We start from the raw sequence: 20,867 nt of genomic DNA on the forward strand, positions 1-20,867 counted from the left end.
ATCAAACTCAAATTGATTTCTGACTAAGACTTCCTTTTTTTTATTTGTTGCGATTTTTTCACATGATGCAATGCCCAAACATCAGTTAGGCTACCCAGCTCTCTGTTGTTTGGGGATGTGTTGAGCTACTGCTGCGGATTTTGTTTCAACCTCATACCTCCGATCGTTTCGTGCATCCGTGGCGTAGACCTCACTTGCAAATTAATACGTTTACTATTAGCACTTAAGCGACAATACACAAGAAGACATGCATGTTGGCAGGCCACTGCTAAATAGGCTCCTCCGTTCCCCATTCTTTGTGATTCTCTTTTCTCTTTTTTTTTTTGCGGGAATGTGATTCTTTTCTCATAGGTAGTATTTTCTCTGTTTGTTAATGCGTCCTTGTTAATGTCTATACATTTGAGGTTGTGATAAGTTAAACTTTGTCAATTTTGACCGAGTTTGTAGAAAAATGCAGATACTCTTCCTTTTAATTGAACAAAAGTCTACTAGAAGACTAAGAGATATTACTCATTTTCTTCCTTGAGAAGAAAATGTTTAAGGTGTCTTTTATTCAAAGAAAAATTGTAAAAGAAGCCACACCGGTAGTACAATAAATAGGAACCTAGCTAATGACTAAAACATTGAATCCTAGATAACATGGGAGCATGCGGTTCCGTGGGGTAGCTCCGTCGGGTCAGTTTCTTATTTCTAATAGTCCCATTAAGAGGGTTTTTACAGTACTCCCAGGGAAGCAAGGATTACCAGAAAAATCTAACCATCCAGTATATAATTTAGATTTTACGGACCGACAAGCCTGACAAGTAGCAGTCGACTCCTTAAACGGAGTAGTTGACGGCTAGTTGTCGGTCTGTAAAACTGGTAAAGGTGAAACCATGGTGTGTCATGCCGTAGCATGCAACAAAACAAAGTGGCCATAGAGATCATACAAAACAGAGCAAATCAAAACAGACAATAGCATGCCCATTTTCTTTTATTACTGGATTCAAAAAAAGAAAAGGTACATTTTGCAAATGTATTTGATATCCCGACATTTCCCTTCCTTTGTTTCCTTATTTCTCCACCTAATCGAGCTAGCCTCATATACGCTTATCTAGGTAGTAGTCGAAGGTGGAACATGGAATCTGCAATGAAATGAAAGTTCACACATTTTGTTTCATAAACATGAAGATGAGCAGAAATTGCAATAAAAATGATAATGTGTATGGGGAAATATCAGGTGAAAACTCCTCTCTGGTGCAAATCTGAAAACTCTCGTTCAGAGCCCATGGATTCCGAACGGACGCTTCAGATGTGATGCGGAGGCAGCTGCGCTACTTCGTGCCCGCATACCCTTCTGCTGCCTCCAACTGAGAACAGGCCGCCGCCGTAGTCGTGGCCGTCGGCAACAGCCGGGCCGTCCGCCCTATGTGACGCTTGATTGCCTAAAGATCTGCCTTTAACGATTCCTCGCTCCCTTCGCTCGATTTGGTGTGGATTTGATGGACCGGTCGGTGACTCCTAGTAGAAATTTATTCCCCATCTCCTGACCACGCGCTAGAAATCTCTTGTGCTGAACAGAGCATGGTGTAATTGGATGATTCCATTGTCCGTATATTTTGATTCATGTCGAAAGTGTGCTTGCCTGGAATCAATTTTGGGCGTGGGTACCTGTGAGTTTTCCTTGATTTATTTATTGTACCGGATGAGAGTTTGTAGATTTACTTCTTGGTTCTGCTCACTTTCGTTGGCATGGAGAATCAATCACAAGTTAGCAGAGCATAATTTGATTTCTGCCATTGACTCTTCTTGGCTGCAGTGATTAGGGCCTAGCAGTGATGAATTGGTAAAGTTAATTCACAACTTAGAAATCTCCATCTGTAGGTCCCGTAGGACAGAATCCATTTTTCAGGGCCTAAAAACTTTTTCTTGGGGGTTCAGGCATCCGGTGAAAACAGCAGCAGCGCAGCAGTTTCGCTGCTCGACAGCAGCAGCGGCCCGCGGGGCGCATCGCCATAAGGTTGGACGGAGGTAGGGGAAGAGGGCACGATGGAGTTTTTTCAAAAAAAAAAATCAAGTACCGTAGCTGCCTCCGCATCACATCTGGAACGTCCATTCGAAATCCAACGGCTCTGAGTGAGAGTTTTCAGATTTGCACCGGTGAGAGTTTTCAGATTTGCACCGGATGAAAGTTTTCACATGATATTTCCTCAATGTGCATATACTGACCGGCACAATTGGTATTTGCGGGCATTGGGTTGCCGCAGACCTTGCACACATTGGCCACCTTGGATAGGCTGATCTTGGCCAGATCTGCATGCGTGAATCTCGCACAGATGCAATTGACTTCGGCAATCCTCATTATGTGTTGGCAGCATTGGCTGTCCGTTTTCGGGAACTGGTCGCCCAGATGCTTCTCGATGTTCTTCCAGCAGTGATGCATCACCTCATTTTTATCTTCCTCACACGCACTGGCCAAACAACAACAGGAGATGGCCACGGTGGCCAGGAGGCAGAGCATTCCTACTGCTTTGGCACCGGCCATTTTCTTCTTGTGGAGTGATCGATCGATTGATCGATGTGTGTAATGTATGTTGTTTGTATGATGGCTGGTTTATGTAGGATTGTGCAGCAACGAAGCTCTATATAATGTGGCCTGTCGCGCAGGCTCTTGCAGACTCTTTATGCTCATTGATAGAGCAACGAAGCTCTATCAATTCGGATGTTCATACTTACCCTTATACATATTTCGGTGGGATAAGTCTCATGCTATATATCACACATGGCTCTTGAATACATTATTATTTAAGGCTGGAGACATATTGACGACTTGGATACAATCTGCCACAAAAATTATTTTGAAATGTCCTCATTTAATAATATGTGTTCTATCAATTTCTATGTATTTCGGCAGGATAAGTCTCGTAGCTGACCTTGCCAGACAGGGCCGGGCCAGCGGGCCAGCGGGAGTGCGCCTGGTGCGCTGGAACAGGGCCCCAAAATTGAAGGGCCCCCAAAATTTCTACTACTCCGTATGCAACACTAGGCCTATAGACCATCAGGCATTACTCATTAGCTAGCCCCAAAATTCCAGCGTCGCTCCATCTCGTTCGGGTGCCGTCTTCTCGTCTTCCCGATCCACGATTCCCGAGCAGTTCGTCTCGCCTTTCGTCGGCCAGGACGGCTGGAGCATGATCTCCCTGCCCCTCGCCCCATCCAATCAACCCAATTCGGCATTTACCAAATCACTGTTTTTTCCTTAATCTCGTCTGATCGTGTCGCCCACGAGCCTAGAGCAACAATTCGACCAGGGCACAGCCACACAGGTCACATATACGAGTGCCGTGATGACTTAATTGTCTGTCTAATCACCAAACAAAATCACAATCCTGTCATTTTTTTCAATAGATTGTTGGTTTATATCCCTGTAATTTTGTTTTATTCATCTTTTATATGTAAATGATACTACTGGATTAGGACTTTTTGATGTGGTAAAGAATGAACTAAAGCTTCTTGATCTTGATATAGATATGCGAGAGGACAAGGTTATGACAATGGGTAAAACATGAAAGGCGATGTAATTTTCTTTAACTCGTTAGTCCTGTTTATTTCAGTGAGGCAAGAGGCCCCATTTGTACTTTGGCACAGGGCCTCGGATTTTGCCGGCCCGGCCCTGTCGCCAGATATCACGTAGCCTCATTTTGGTGTACTTGCTCTATGTGGCGATTATTAAGAGCACAATATAGAAGATTAGTAGCTACTTCCTCCGTTTCATAAAGATTGGCATGGCTTTAAACTAGAGCTAGTTTAAAACCGTGCGATTGTGCGAACCTTCGTAGAACGGAGGAAGTAATACTTTCTGTAAATTGCAAGATGTGTCTGCTTTGCAGTGGATGGTGAGAAAGATGGATTTGTGTTCTTTGAAAAGATGAAGCTCTAAAATTGATGAATTGGAATAACAGTGATCCTTGCCTGAGGTTTTAACTGAATTGAAATGATTTGCTGCAAAGTGCATACTTGCTCTGTACACGTTTTCCTAACTGCCTGATCTATTTGTGCCATAGGATGAACACAGCGAGTGGCTATATAAGCTAGGGCACATCTTGCCAGGCGATTGGAAGATTTGCAGATACTTCCATTTATTTATTTTACCTCAGTCAGTAACATCTATTCATTGGTTAATTTGAGTATGTCTTATTATTTTAGTGTGTTGGTGTTGGAAATATGCCCTAGAGGCAATAATAAATTTGTTATTATCATATTTCCTTGTTCTTGATAAATGTTTATTATCCATGTTATAATTGTATTGACAGGAAACTAAATACACGTGTGGATAAATAAACAAATATCGTGTCCCTAATACGCCTCTACTAGATTAGCTCGTTGATTAAAAGATGGTTAAGGTTTCCTAACCATAGACATGTGTTGTCATTTATTAACGATGTCATATCATTAGAAGAATGATGTGATGGACAGACCCAAACCTAAGCATAGCTTTTGATCGTGTCACTTAAGTTTAAATTGCTAATGCTTTCATTATGTCAAGTATCATTTCCTTAAACCATGAGATCATGCCACTCTCTAGTACCGAAAGAATACTTTGTGGACATCAACCGTCATCTCGTAACTAGGTGATCATAAAGGTGTTCTTCAGATATCTCGGAAGGTGCTTGTTGGGTTGTATGGATCAAGACTGGGATTTGTCACTCCATGTGACGGAGAAATATCTCTAGGCCCTCTCGGTAATATAACATCCTAATGAGCTTGCAAGCATGTGACTAATGTGTTTAGTCACGAGGATATTATGTTGCGGTACGAGTAAAGAGAACCTGCCGGTAACGAGATTGAACTAGGTATGGTGATACCGACGATCAAATCTTGGGCAAGTAATATATCGCGAGACAAAGGGAATTGGATACCGATTAATTGAATCCTCGACATCGTGGTTCAACCGATAAGATCTTTGTGGAATATGTGGGAACCATTATGGATATCCAGGTCCCGCTTTTGGTTATTGATCAGAGAGGTGTCTCGGTCATGTCCGCATGTCCTCGAACCCGTAGGGTCACACACTTAACGCTTAATGTCGCTAGGGTACGATGAGATAATAGATGGTGATATCGAATATTGATTTGAAGTCCAGGATGGGATCCAGGACATCACGAGGAGCTTCAGAATGGTCCGGAGATAAAGAATTACATATGGAAAAGCTGTTTCAGAAAAGTTCGGGATATTTTCCGATATGGACCGGGAATGTTCTAGAAGGTTCCGGAAGTTCACAAAAGGTTCTGAAATGTTCCAGAATATTCCTGATAATTTAATTGGGCATTTATAATAATTAATTAGAGCAATCTAATTAGTTATCCCCTAATGGGCCTAGGGGGAAAGGGGAGGAACAACTCCACCGTACGGTGGAGAACCGTACGTGGGGAGGAGAGCTCGTGGGGAGGGAGTCCTCCCGGGACTCCTTTCCGAGATCCCCTGGCCGGCCACCTCTAGGAAAGGAAAGGGAAAAACTGAATTAGGGAATTGATCCCTATGTGCTCAAATTCCTATTTCTTAAAAGGCAAGAAAGGAAAGATGAGACTGTCTCTCTTACCTGCCTTGCCGTCGGCCTCCTCCCCTATATAAGGAGGGGAGGGGCTGCCCCTTGGATGCCCCTGCTCTCCCTGACCTCCTCCTCTCACGCGCATGGTGAAGTCCTGTCCGTGGAGAACTCCACCATAGCCTACACCACGTCGTCGTGCTGCTGAAATCTCATCGATCTCTTCCCCTCGCTTGCTGGATTAACAAGGAGGAGACGACGTGAAGCTGAACGTGTGGATACCAAGGAGGTCCATCGTTTTCTGCACTGAGATTGATCTCGTCGAAAGTTCCACTACGCCAACAACGATCCTGTGATCGTAACGCTTTGTGGTCTACGAGAGTATGATGCTCATTATCCCTCTCGTTACTTACATCTACTAGATATGTTCTTGGGTTTCTTCCGCACATCTCATAGGAATTTTTTTTTCCATGTAACGAACCTTCAGTTGGTTAGGTCTGCAATTACAATCACTTGGCCAATGTGCTCGATGTAACTAACGTATATTAAGCTGACTGCTTGTCTCGACCTGCTATGCCGTTTATTTGTATGCTTTGGTTAGTACCCACTGAATGCTGCTAAGCACTGAATATTTGATTACACATGTTGTACTGACTGCCCTAGGACACCGTCAAAGGCACAAGTTGGCTTGTGATCCAGGGACGCATCTAGCCCCCTAGTTCTCAGAAGAAACTCTATATCTTGCGCTCCAAGCTTGGAAGAAGGAAACCACGCTCGCAGTTTCTCCTAAAGTGACCGAGGCGGCTTGAACATCGTAATGTAAACTTGGGAGTAAATACCAATATTTTTGAGCGAGGGGTGTCCCTTGAATTGGCACTCAGTACAATATTTAAATTTTTGGATCACTTTGCATTATATTTACTATGTGTTTGAGACAGCTGCTCATTCTTAACTCCACATTTTCGTAGAGCTAAATCTGGGAGTACCTAGAAGATATTTAGTAGTATTCCCTCCGTACCAAAATAAGTGACGTTCATTTGTATAGATTTTTATGCAAATCCACATCACTTATTTCGCGACGGGGTGAGTATTATATTATTGTATTCTCGGAGTAATCGCAGCTGCAGCTTTACAAGCTATGAATGACTAGCTCCTAGCAAATCTGTGAAGATCCAGCTGTCCGAGTGTCATTTTCTCCTTCCACTTTATACTTTAGTGATATTTCCGAGTGTTATGATTTTTGGATTCTCGATCGATTATCAGATACCATCACCTCCGGTACACGGTTTCAGACAGTTTTAGACCGATGCAGAAAAATCATCACTTAGGAAATTTTCGTGGACTATAGCCCATGCTTTTTGTTTTTCGACTGATTTCCAAATATCATTTTCCTAGTACATAGGTTCGAGATGTTTTTTCGGTGCAAAAAAATCATCGTTCCAACCGTTTTCGTGAACTATAACCCACTTTTTTTTTAGGTTTTTGGCTGATTTTCCGATAGTGACCCTCGGTACATGGTTTTGGGCAATTCTGGGTTGTTGTAAAAAATTCACCGTTTTGACCATTTTCTTGGACTATGCTACGCATTTTTGAGTTTATGGATGATTTTCCGATATTCTTTATTTTGGCCTCTGCTACACTATAAAATAGAGAGGTGGGTGGAGTTGTAGGATATCTACCTCACTTGTTTGGTCATGTCCTTCTTCCTAACAGGATTACTGCTCCGTGAGTAAGTTATCCCTTGCGTTATTTGTATGTCGATACAAAATTTAATTTTCATTAATTATTTATGTCTTTTCATTCGCCTCCAATACACAATAAAATAGAGGAGGGGGGAGGGATATCTTCACAGCTAGCAGCCCACCAGTAGAAAGTAATGGCTGGCCCCACCGTTGAGCCCGTGACATTTGATGAGAATGAGGAGGGCCACCTCTCTTCTCGCGCTCCTCGTTGTCCAAACGCCGAGGACAGGTGGGGCTCTGCGGGCAAGGAAGAGGCGGACACTCAATCGTCTTAGGACTTCTTTGTAGCCTGTGAGAAAAATTTGTCTTCTCTCTCGTTTTTTAGACACTTGTGCATCCATCAATTGGACTATTAGAAATCAGGAATTGAGCTGACCTACCCCACGGAACTCCATGAAGTCCTACCATGCTTGAAAAGTTTTAAGATGTAATTTTTTTTACGCTCCTATTCATTGTACTATCGTTTATGGCTTCTTTTACAGTTGTTTGTCGAACAAAAGGCACTTAAAACAATTTTTCAGGGAATATTAGAATAACTACAGGTTTCGCAGATTAGTAGATGAGATGAGTTTTGAGTGCTGTTTTGTTCAACAAGATACAACTGTTTTATTAAAATCTTATTAAGGCAGCATGATGACAAGTAAAATAATTAATCCTTTTGCAGTCAGACTTTTTTAAATCTTATATATAAAGGCCCTAATTTATGATCTTGCTTGAGGCGGCTGCCTCTTTGTGTGGCACAAGAAAAAACATGGATGCAACAAGCCAAACAGAGTTGCCGTAAAGATCGATCATACAAGCAGAGCAAAATTAAAACAGACAATAGCATTCCCATTTTCTTTTACTGGGTTGCTATATATTTACTTGCTTCAAACAAAGAAAAGGTACATTTTGCAAACATTTATCATATCACAGCATTTCCCTTCCTTTATTTGCTTATTTCTCCACTAATCAAGCGGGCCTTAATCACGACATCGTACGCATAGGCAATGGAGTGAGGTGGAGTAACATGGAATCCTGCAGGTGAAATGAAATTAAGTTCACACATTTCGTTTCATAAATATAAAGAGGAACAATTACAGTAAAAATATCGATCCAAGTGAAACCATATATGACAATATGTATATACTAACCTGCACAATTCGAATTCGCGGGAATTGGGTTGCCACACACCTTGGTGACATGGACTAACTTGGCTAGGCTGATCAGGGCCAGATCTACAGCCGTATTTTCACAGATGCCACGAATGTCAGTTATCCTTGCTACGGTTTGGCAGCATGGGCTGTCCTTTTTCGGAAACTGGTCGCCCATCTGCTTCTCGATGTTCTTCCAGCAGTGATACATCACTGCTTTCTTGTCGATCTCGCGCTGGTCTACTATTTTGGCTCGAGCTCGTTGCGAAGAACAGGAGATGGCCACCAGGAGGCAGAGCAATCTTGCTGCTTTGGCACTGGGCATTTTATTATTTGTGGATTGATCGATTGATAGATGTATGTAATGTATGTTGTTTGTATGTATGGCTGGTTTACGCAGGATTGTGCAGCAACGAAACTCTATACATAGTGGCCTGCCGCGCAGGCTCTCGTAGACTCTTTCCACTCGTTCTCAATTTAGTTTAGGTATATCTAGGTATATATACTAGCAAAAGAACCTCTGCGTTGTTACGGAACAACGAAAAATTATATCAAAACGTCAGATTAAATGTTGATGTGTTTCATGAGCACATATGTATATAGCGATTATGATATGTTTATTTTCGTGGGCTATACTCTGGTCTCTCTCTTTTTCACATGTCTTATTTCTATATTTCTCCTTGTCATGTTCTCATATTACTCATACTTCGTACTTTATTTCTCAAATCTCTTCTCCCAATTCCTCACTCTCCCTCTGACTATCATCTTCATCCACCCTGAGTGCAAACTCCTCCTCTCCCTGTCTCGATTCATCCCGCCACTGAACATCACGCCTCCATGCGCGGCCGCCCGCTTGTGCGCACCGCCTCCGCCCGTAGATTCCCGCCGCCCGTTCACTCCCGGGCGCCGTCTGCTCCCACTTGCCGCCAGGTACGCCTGTGCGCCGCCCGCCTGCGGCCTCTCGCAGCCTTGTCCGCCCGTTCGACACGCCCGCGCACCGCCCACACATCGCGTCCGGCCACTGGTCGCCGCGTGCCACTGCCCGTCCGAAGGGCCGCTGATGGCTCGAGCCGACGCGGTCCCTGCTGCCTTGCGCGAGGCCACCGCCATCCCGGCCTCAGGCTCATCCCATCGCTGTCCAAGTCCCACAGGCAGCCACCGGCACGCACGAGCCGGTGGAGGCGGCGGTCGGAGCACGCGACGGAGCCGCGGGTCCGCAGCCGCCTTCCGCATACGGACGCCGCCGGCGCGCACGAGCTGGTGGAGACGACCAAGAGCGGCGGCGGGCTCTGGCGAGATCCGAAGGGCGGCGGCGAGATCCGGATCGGGCGGGGGGGTGAGATTCGTAAGAGAGGAGCAACGAGAAGGGCTCCGTTGGTTTGTTTGTTTTTCTTTTTTGGGCGGTATGTGTTTTTTCTGCGCTTGAGGATTGCGGGAGTCGGGATTAAAAGACACGTGAGGACAGCGGTGGCAGAATCATAATTTCGGCGAAGTGACTTACCGCGACATCCATACCATCACCACCAATTCCAATTTAATATACTGGTATAGATATCAATTCAGATGTTCATACTTATCCCAGTTCGGTGGGATAATTCTCATAGCTGAACACATGGAGATATATCGCACATGGCTCTTGGATATAAACATTATCATTTAAGGCTGGAGATAGATTGAGGAATTGGATACATCCGGCCACCTACATTATTTTGTAATGTCCTCGTTTAGTTTATGTATCTTTCTACCAATATCTTATTTTCTACTTCGGTGGGATAAGTCTCGTAGCTGATGTATTTCAGTGGGATCACTCTCGTAGCTGATGCATTTTGGTGGGTAGTTGACCTCCTGAAATATCTAGAAACCTAAACTCATGGTTTAGATAGAATAGATAGATAGAGAAGCCGCATGGTCTATTGATCCGCCTCCTCAGTTGGGGCCCCACCCGTGAAGAATGTTGTCAACCATCAGATCCTAGATAGGAGCAACCTAGACCGTCGTCTTTGGTTGGTGGTGCGGACATTTTGGTACTCTAGGTAGACTGACACGGTGGTGGGGGAAAACAGTGGGGGAAATATATACTCAAGTCTCTTCCTCAGTTGCCCAAGCCCATTCTTCCTGTCCCCATCTTCCGCTTCGAGCATTGCCTTTGGTTAACTCTACCTTTGCATTTATCCCCTAGATAGTCTATTTCTTGTTTATCCCCTTTTCATTTCTTATTACTTATTTTCATCGATCTCTTTTGCAATTTCACGTCTCTGCATAACCCATTGATGTTGTCCGATAAAACATGCAGGCCAGGTTATATTTTTTTGTTAACACGCGGTGCCTTTAATACGTTATGCACGGATCACACGTGCTCGACTTAAGAAACGTAACCATCCACTTATTACAAACCCATTAAACCAACTGGTACATAAATCCGACGCGACATAAGTTCCAACAAACAAGCATATTTATTAATTTGCAAACAACATGATTAACAATAAATTCGGGTTCATACATGCCTCTGGAGCGTGTACTACTGCATTCGCACACGCACACACCAGAGCCCCGATGGATCGAGAACGAACCACCACGCACATCAACCAATAATCAACCATGCATTGACAGAAAGCCATGCATACATGTATTTATTCGTCATCTGTACCATAATATTATTGGACGAATCGATCGCGGCCGGCCGGCGTTTCAGCGGTACCTCCGGCCGCCGCAGGTGCCCTCCCTCTGGCAGTTGAAGTAGCCGGCGGCCACAGGGGCGCCGAGGCTGTAGCACTCGGCGAAGTCCCTGGTGTTGAAGTTGGCGCGCCACCCCGGCGCGTAGATCGCCTGCCGGGCTGTCTGACGGAACACCACGAACGCCAAGCGGTGGATCCCTGCCGTCGGACGAGGGCTCTCGTACGCCACCACCTCAGTTCCTGCTCATATATATACAGGCATCCGGATATATCGATTGATCTTGCAGTTACAGAGAAATAGTAAGCCGATTGTAAGCGATACTAAATCAATAGTTCGGTACATAGGATTAATGTTAATTGTTAAGCCAAGCTAGTTGATAGATTTTAGAGTAAATTCCACTTCGGCGAACTTGGAAGACACTACGTCAGAATGGGTCACTCGCGCACGAGCTCCAGTGGAACAAAAAATTCATGCTGGCTTAATGTTTGGTTTCTGATGTCCATTCGATCTCTACTCTTGCTCTTGATTTTGATTTTTGCGTACTTTTTTGAAAGAGCAATGCTCGTGAGTTATCCTATATTGTTCGAGTATAAGTGGACTGCCCAGTTCTTTTCATCAGATCGGTCTTTTCATTGCGTTGGCTAGTGCATGAAGCTCTTCTGATGGTATCAGAGCCAAGAGGTCTCAATGTCGAGACCTGGCTGCCGCAATTAAAATGCGACACACTTTGATCCACGTTTAGGCCTGCGGGAGCCACACCTGTGGTGGAGTGTTGAAGTATAAGTGGGTTGCATAGATCTCTTTTCATTAGATCACGGTCTTTTGGTTGCATTGGATAGTGCATGAAGCTCTTCATATATGAACCTTAAAAGAGAGGAAAGAGAACGCTCAAATTGGTTAATCAATTGCTTTACATACCCAACTGGATCGTAGAGCTGCAAAATTGTGACCCTCAGGGTACCTTTTGACCCTCCTTAGTTCAACCAAATGAACTAAAATTTTAAAATGACACAACTTTTTGAAAAACTAGTTCATTTGTTTGAACTAAATAGTGTCAAAGGGTATCCCGAGGGTCACCATGTTGCACCCCTACTGGATCGTGCATCCTTCATATGATGGCTAAAAAAGAGTAATTTGTTTTTTACCGGGCTCGTTACCTATCAGAGGCCCCTTCTCAATACCAATCCAATTTCATTATGACACCAATTAACTATCAATTCTATATTGTTATTTTAAAATATTAATCATTAATATATCATTATATTATTGTTGTATTGCTGAAATTTCATTAACCTATCATTATTATTACTGTATCATTAAGATTTTAATAGTATATCATAATATTTCAACAACACATGTGTGGAGGTTGCCACATGTCGTCGGTGTGTGGTGGCACCGGTATGTACCAGAGCCAACAAAAAATAACTATAAACATATCATAATTTTTTAATTATAATTGTAGATAATAAAAAAATATTTACTTACCGCGATTGACGTCACGTCCTTCTGGTATATCTGTCACCAACCTATATGTAGGCAATCATACATAAAACATTAGCAAGTTAATTCATTTGTGAGGAAAATATCCGATTAGGCCTAGGTTAGAGCCTAGGATGCATGCATGAATATCATGCACGTACCAGTGGAGATACTCTCTCTGGGAAGGGTTGCTGGGCGTAGGTGAATCAGGATCCATCATCACCTAATAACGAAAGCGCATGGTAATTAGTTATATTCATGGATATATATGTAGATCGATGCAAATGATATATGGACTTTGTTTTAGATCTTTAATCGTGTGTAGCCTAGCTTACATGCAGAAATGTAGAAAAATGGCTTCTCGCAAAAGAAAAAAGAAATATAGAAAAATGGCTTCTCGCATGCATGTGTGAGAACGAATTAAGGATCGACGAGATATATCACGGCTAGCTCTACGTACTACGTGCAGCTGAATCCTTGTTGCTGTACGATCGATCGATGACTCACGAGCGTGTAGAGCGACCTGGAGAGTCCGGCGATCTGGACCGTCGGCTGGTTGGCAACCTGCGACGGCCTGAGCTCGGACCCGTTGGTGATCTCGCGGTTGTTGTACGACACCCTCAGCCGCGCCGACGCGTCGAAGTAGTCCACGATGTCCCCCACGATGCCTCCCACGATCAGCGGATCCCTCGACGCCATGCTTGTTACCCTGATCGAGCTAGTCAATCACTTACTTAAGCTCGAATTAAAACTAGCTTAGCCGCCGGCCGTTGCATGCAATGAGAGCTTGGTGGCATCGTATGCAGCTGCGCAGCGCTATTTATAGGCCTCCCGGTGAAAGATACGTACGATCTCGATTATGCCTTTTCGCCAAATCCTGACCGGTCGTGCAATCGATCAGGAACTCAAAGATCGTGGGACTAAACGAAAGTGTTGACTTGTGATCGATCCAGTTGTGTGACAAACGTATAGAACCTTGCCGCTTAATTCCTAGCAGCTCGTTTCTTATCGGACGGCTCAGGTTTTGCCGCCAGGGAGTGCAGCCAAGATCGGACGGCCGACGTGCTGCCGCTTGCAACCAGAGTTGGAACTTGGATTGGATTGCATGCACGATTCCTCACGCTTTTAGGGCTGCTTCCCGGACCCTACCTTTCTGTAAAGGTTATTTCCTGATCTCCTCTTCTACGCACATGCACACGGAATTATTATTATTTTTGAGAGCACATGCATACGGATCTTTAGCTCCCGAGTTCCCAGGGGCGGGCCCGCGTTAGCCCAACATGGTTGCACAAGACACAGGGCTCGTTTTTTTTACATATATAGAGCCCATATAGAGCTGGACGCCCCCTGAATTCAAATAGCTAGCCCACACAACAGCCAAAAGTCCAACTACTCCTGAGCTTCTCTTCCTTCCGCGCGTGGCCTATAGGCGAGACCCGGAGCTTTTCTTCCTTCCGCGCGTGGCCCATAGACGAGGCCTAGAGCTTTTCTTCCTTCTGCGCGTGTGCAAATTCAGCCCAACAAGACGGCCCATCATCCAGTCCAGCCGAAGAGGTCGCTGACACCGAGCCTGCGCTCTACAGAGCATCGACCAGGTTGACATGCAGCGACGGACCTAGGATATATGTAAAGGTTTGGCGGATTTTACACAACAAAATATCATATGCAATACAACTATGCAAAAGCTTGATATAATACTAAACATAAATTCTTTGTGTTTAACAAGTATAGTAAAATCCAAAAGAAAGATATTGGAGCTCAAAATACCTCACTGGATGAAACTAATATGGATGACCGATCACCAATTTATAATCTAGTATTATTTAGAAAAACATATGAATGATCTGCAAAAGATTGAAACCCTAAAAAAAATATGAATTAGTAACTATTTTTTCATATGTATGAAGAAAACACATTATACAAGGGAAGATATTAGAACGAATACATACCCATAATAATGAATAACCTCGCATCACAAATAGTGATTTCTTCTTAGGTGGTATCTCGGTGAAGCAAACCTGCTACAATCTGCTAAATGTCCTCCTCGACGGTCGCCCGAGCGCCTCCGCATCTCGCAGCGCCCGTTGTCGTGGTCGCCCGCCTCGTCGCTGCTGGCGACCCAGCGTTCTGCTGTTGTGCCGCCTTGATGCGCTGCGCTAGCCACGGCGATCTCTCTTCTCTATCTCCGCCTCTCCGGACTCCAGTGTTGCGTCATGGCGGCAGAAGATGGGAAACTCTCAAGGCAGAGGAAGGGAGTCGAATAGACGTGACGTGGAATCGGGAATATCCTCTGGCCCCTGGCGGCCACTATCGATGGATCACGCGAGGAGTTACGCGAGGCAAGCTGTGGACCAATCGAGGCTAGGCTGGGCTGGGCTGAGGTGAGGACAGTATACCTATATTGGCTTCTGGGCCAGAATTTAGGTGTGGCGCGGGCCGTACCATTCCATACCGGTAGGTCCGCCCCTGTTGACGTGGCAAGCTACGGAGCTGTCGACGACGGCTTCTACGAAGACGACGCACGCCGGCTGCCTTTTAAACATAGTTATATTCATATTTTGACAAATTTGAGACAAGTAATATGAATCGGAGGGAGTAGTAAAAATCTGTTATCGACAGGGAATGATATGCCATGAATGACCAGTGTAGCTACTATATTTGTGCTGGGATTTCTCTTTTGATGTAGTTCACACATGGCCATAGTTTTGCTTGAACTTTTGCACGTACACATTTTAAAACAGAAATGTCACTAAAACATGTATATTTGGATTTGTTATTCACTCCCAATCTCTTGGGCTGTCATACATGGCCCAAGACCTCATGAGTCCCCGCGCTGTTCTCCCTTTTCTCTTTGGTTTTCGTTTTTCCCTTCGGCTTGTGGCGGTGTCCGATTACTTGCACGAATCCATTCCCTGCTCCATTTCGGAGACGCGGCAGTGGAACACCGCCTTGGGCAAGGGACAACGCGTTCTTCTTCGACTCCGAGTCCGAGGCCGCGACGGTGTCTCGTGTCTCCGCACATAAATATGCACCCAACCCAACAATTCCCCCACCCCATCAGAGTTTCAGAGATCATCCGCCCGTTCTGCACCGGCCGCCTCCTCCACGCTTGTCTTGCCGCTCTTGCGCGGATTGCGTCGAGATCAAGAAGATCATCGCCATGGCCTCCGTCGAGCGAGCGATGTCCAAGGCTGCCGCGGCGCTTCTCCCCGGTCTGCTCCCAACTCCTCCGATGAGCACGCCGTCGCCGTGCATCATCATCCTGCCGGCGGCTTCCAACCCCAAGTTTCCCAAGCCCGGCCGCGCCGACGCCGTCGAGAGGTGGGACGCGCACAAGAACCGCCCCAGGAGCCCAGCGTCGTCGTGCGGCAGCACCAGCCCGGGCCGCGCCGACTCCTGCGAGCGCTGGGACATGAACAAGATCAAGAAGCAGAACCCCAGCAACATGATCTCCGGCGAGAGGTACAAGCGTCCGCCCAGCCGCGCGTCGTCCGCCGAGCGCTGGGACGCGCACAAGAAGCCACGCGATGCAGTTTCTGACGCCGAGAGCCAGACGGGCGATCATCAGTCGATCAGCAACAAGGAGCAGCAGCTGGTGGAGGACGACGAGACAACTGCGATCGAAGAGACGGCGCCGGCCCGCACGCAACCCGTCTTCTCTGGGCCAACCTTCATCGCCTCGCCGGAGCCGAGCATGCTGCCCGTGCCGGCCTTCTTCGCTCGCCGGGCCGGCATGATTCCTCTGCCGGCGTTCGCGCAAGCACACTAGTTGGCCGCTTGATCACGCGCCTGTAGCATTACTTTGCATTGCAGTATGTTCAGGTTAATCTTGTACGCGCTACCGTGCGCCTGATCTAATTGTAATTGACATACGTACTGTTCATTTACTAGTATTATTCAGTTGTTCAATTGAGTTGATGCCTTGTTCTATGTCGATCTTAATTTTTCAACTAACATCTGGTCGCATTGCCATTTCTTGAAGTGTTTTGCCACGTTCGTAAGTTTCCAGATCCAATAACTAGCAGTTCTTACTACTACTGTTTCATTGCAAATTTGCAGCATTTGAGTTTTATATGTTGTTGCAACACCTGAAATGGTCAGGAACATTTATCTTGAATCACTTAAAAAGATTTGTCAGAAATATCATAAAATGGTAAACAACATTTTTTTCTCAATCACGTAAATATTTTTCTGATAACACACATCAATGTTAAAACAATTTGTGAACACATCTATTTTCACACAAAAAATGTTCAGAAAAATGATTTGTTATTCAAAAAATTCTAAAAGCTATAATTACTTATAATAATATTCAGCTTCAGTAAAGAAGGAGAAAAGAAAAAAGAGAAGAAAACAAGAAATTTCCCCGCTAAATTGAACTCATGACCAGCCTTCTAGATTTCTTCTTTGGAGAAACATTATCTACTTCCTCCGTCCGGAAATAAGTGACCTAGGAGTATCTTTTTTTAAGGAAAAATCATTGGGGCTGACTTTATTACACAGCAAATATAGTTATATCCGTGATTATATCCACAAGAAAATCAGTGGGCTCAACCAGCGCCGCGCGCACACACACACATGACTAGGTCCACTATTTCCCCTAGACCCTGCTCAAAACTTACATCTTTGGAAGAAAAACTAGTCTTCATAAAATAAGCGTCGTTGATCATTTCCCGGTTGCATCCCACCGTATGGACGAATGTTCTCAACATCTCGGCTCTAGCCCGAATCGGTCAACCGGTACGAGTAGCCTCGTTTGCAGATTAAGTTAGCGTGGTGGTTCACGACGCTCTTGTCGGGGCCAATCTATTTTTATTGGCCGCGCCCATTCACGTGAGTGTTGGTTGTATGGGTGGGGAGGAACCTGGTTTCGGGTTCAGTGGTTTGAGTTCTGACTGAGTCGGTCCAACCCAATTTTCGTGTTTGGTTGGTTGAGCACAGTGAGTGTGAGTCATACAATGTCGGTCAAGTACAGACTAAAGATGAAGGACCAATGCAAAATTCATTTGAACCGTTTCAAGATTGGACGGGAAATGGACATGGTGCCTGAATTTGCACACGCGCACACAGAGGAGCAGAGCGCGACTCCGAGTGCGGGAGCGCCGACGCCCACTGCCACTGCCACCATGGTGACTGCCACGGCACCCCCGACGGCGTCCCTCTCCGCTCCCAGCGCGTTGCGACCCTCTGCCGCTCCCCCGCTTATTGCTGCAGCTCCGCATTCCTCGCCGCAGCCGCCGCCGCGCGCCACCTCCCGCGGGCCCTCAGTCCGCCTCGCAGGGCGCCGCCGCCGCCGCCTCTGCGCCCTGAAAGCCAATCCGAAATGGACTCCAGTTGGGACACGCGGCAGGGGAACACGGGCTTGGGCGCGCGGGGGATAACGCGTTCGCCTTCTCCGACTCCGAGGCCGCGACGGCGTCTCATGCATTGCCTCCGCACATAAATATGGAGCCAGCCCAATTCCCAACCTCCACACCGGCCCCATCACATCATCCGCTCGTACGTTCTCCACCGCCTAGCTCCTCCACGCTTCGTGTTGCGCGCATTGCATCGATCAAGAAGATCACCGCCATGGCGTCCGTCGAGCGAGCGGTGGCCAAAGCTGCCGCCGCGCTTCTCCCCGGCCTGCTCCGGACCCCTCCTCCGATGAGCACGCCTGCGCCGGCTCCGTGCATCATCATCCTGCCGGCGGCTTCCAACCCCAAGTTTCCTAAACCCGGCCGCGCCGACGCCGTCGAGAGGTGGGACGCGCACAAGAACCGCCCCAGGAGCCCTGCGTCTTCGTGCGGCAGCACAAGCCCCGGCCGCGCCGACTCCTGCCTGCGCTGGGACATGAACGAGATCAAGAAGAACCCCGTCAGCAGCGCAGAAGCAAGTCGTCTTCTTCTTCGATGTCGATCTCCGGCGAGAGGTACAAGAGGCCGCTCAGCTGCGCGTCCTCCGCGGACCGCTGGGACGCGCACAAGAAGCCCCGCGACGCAGTTTCTGACGCCGAGAGCCGGACCAGCGACCAGTCGATCAGCAAGGACAAGAAGCAGCAGCTGGAGGACGAGACGAGGAAGATGGAAGAGACGGCGCCCCACACGCATCTGGTGTTCTCTGGACCAACCTTCGTCGCCTCGCCGGAGCCGAGCAAGCTGCCCATGCCGGCCTTCTTCGCTCGCCGCTCCGGCATGACATTAGTCGCTTAATTGGTCGCGTGCACCCAACGCTTCTTGTAATAGGACTATACTTGGTATTTGTAGTATTCTCAAATCTTGTAAGCATTGCCATGCGCCTGCTGTAATTGTAGTGGACGTACGATTCATTTATTCAATTGTTCAAGTGACTTGATGCCTTTGTTATGTATAGATCGATCTTAATTTTAATTTTCAACTGACAACATCATCTGGTTTCGGCAGAAACACATTCTTGCAAATGTGTACTAATCCCTAACCAAGAATCGAGGTCGGTCTAACTCGGTTTATGGACTCGCTACTGACCGTACGTACGTAATGTTTGGTCTGCAACTACAGTACTTTGTACTACTGTTTGATTGCAAATTGCAGCATTTGAGTTTGCACGTAGTAGCAGCACCTGACACAATTAATACAGTAACCAGTTCCTAATTGGCAGAGTTCTTAACTTGATTTGATAATCGAATGGTTTTGAAGAATTAATGGAAGATATACTCCCTCCGTCCACTCCGTCCATGTATATGGAGCGTACTAATTTTCTCACAGGTACCAAGAGTTCTAAACAGCAGTCATGCAACTTTCTTAAATTATTTTTCTACTCCTACTTGCACAGCCAAGCTAGCCTTGCATGTAACTCTAAAACCAATCACGCTGCTGCAGGTAGGATAGGGAAGCATTTAATAGAGGCATGCATGTGAGCTGGTAGCACAACTTTTCAGAAATGTTTTGGTAAAATACTTAGGCGCCTCGTATAAGTGGACTATAGGCTTCAAATAAAACGTCCCAAAAAGCTGGACAGAGGGAGTACGTCCAATGAATATTCAGGCACTACACTGACTGAACTTTGTGATATTCTGAAGACTTCCTCCGTTCCTCGCCAGTGGGAGCCTCATACAGATGTTTTTTTTTTCTTTTAAACATTTTTTTTGACGAAATAACCATCAGCGGGTTATTTAAAAAATTGAAGAAATCATTCAAATTGCAGTCTGCCCTCATACTGCTTTTGTTTTAATTTCATGAGGAGATATTCAAATGAGATACACTTTGATATGTCTCTATGATTCTTTTTGTCATTTCTTTGTACTCCTCTAGCTGCTATAACTTACAATCCTAAAGCCGGTGTTTTGTTCGAGCTCTCAGCGAGTCGCCTGTCGCTTTCAGGGGACTGTAGCATGCAGGGTATTTACCTGGAGTGCCACCGCCGGTTACTGTGGCTCTAAATGTTTTATTTTTGGTTGGTTGATATGGCCCACCGTCAGCGAGAGTGGTTGAGAAGTGCTACATGCAGGATGGCAGTGGATAGTCAAAATGTGGATATCCAGCCCATGAATCGCGGATATGGAGCGGGTTTTCGATCCATGGATATCCACGAATGGATACCCGCCAACTTGTGGAGCAGGCACGGATATCACATTTGATCCATAGATATCCATGGATACCCGGTATTTATTAAAATAAATAAATAATTGACATGTGGGTTCATTAGTTAGCTATATTGAGTCATATAAATAGTCTTCTTCCCACTCAACCCTACCCTAACAACCCGACCCCGATCTGTCCTCGACTCCTGATTCCCCCATCGATCCCCTCCGAATTCATGATATGTTGTTGTTGCTCCTGTTTATGATGTATATTGCATCCACGGATACTTTCGTGGATGGATAGTTGATTTGGCGATGGATATGGATATGGATTTGGTCTACCCGTCCAGACCCGTCCCATTGCCATCCTGATGCTACATGCAGGCCGACGGGTGTCCTCTGGAGAGCCTGAGGTGTCCCTATGACGTGTCGTTGGACTGTGTTCTGGAGAATTCTTCTCCTTACTATAAATTCGAGCGTTACTTCTGGCTCTTGGCTCTGCGGTGTGGCTGCTGGTCGTGGTTTTCCGTGCGCCTGCTTTTCGTTTGCTCGCTTTCGTTAAGGTGGGATTGGTGCTGCTGTGGAGTTCTGCTTCGGGTGCTGCGTGGTTTCTTCTGTTGATTTTTGTCTATACTTTTCGGTTTGTTCATTCCGTCGTTGTTGCGTTTATCTTTTTCTTTTTTGATTTTTATTTTGTTGTCTGCTTTTTCGCGTTTGGTTTTCGCTGATGTTTTTCTCTTTTCGTTTTCTCTTGTGTGTGTACCATTTTTTTGTTT

At 45.9% G+C, this 20,867-nt stretch overlaps 1 protein-coding gene across 1 annotated transcript; it reads right to left on the minus strand.

Annotated features, from left to right (window-relative positions):
* Positions 1-11,087: 11,087 nt before the first annotated feature.
* LOC100846539 (protein TWIN SISTER of FT) lies at positions 11,088-13,253 on the minus strand. The gene is made up of 4 exons (XM_010240286.1): positions 13,062-13,253; positions 12,716-12,777; positions 12,561-12,601; positions 11,088-11,314 (listed from the first exon to the last, which is right to left on the minus strand). The coding sequence occupies exons 1-4, from the start codon at positions 13,251-13,253 to the stop codon at positions 11,088-11,090; spliced, it is 522 nt and encodes a 173-aa protein (XP_010238588.1).
* Between the last annotated feature and the right edge of the window lie 7,614 nt (positions 13,254-20,867).

Source organism: Brachypodium distachyon, chromosome 4, assembly GCF_000005505.3.
Source record: "Brachypodium distachyon strain Bd21 chromosome 4, Brachypodium_distachyon_v3.0, whole genome shotgun sequence".
NCBI classification, from domain to species: domain Eukaryota; kingdom Viridiplantae; phylum Streptophyta; class Magnoliopsida; order Poales; family Poaceae; genus Brachypodium; species Brachypodium distachyon.

Excerpts from the sequence above, each read along its gene's own strand:
- LOC100846539 (XM_010240286.1), bottom strand. The coding sequence starts at position 13,253 with ATGGCGTCGAGGGATCCGCTGATCGTGGGAGGCATCGTGGGGGACATC. Across the intron at positions 12,778-13,061 it reads CCAGGTCGCTCTACACGCTC|GTGATGATGGATCCTGATTC; the intron begins GTGAGTCATCGA and ends TTTCGTTATTAG. Across the intron at positions 11,315-12,560 it reads AGGACGTGACGTCAATCGCG|GAACTGAGGTGGTGGCGTAC; the intron begins GTAAGTAAATAT and ends ATATATGAGCAG.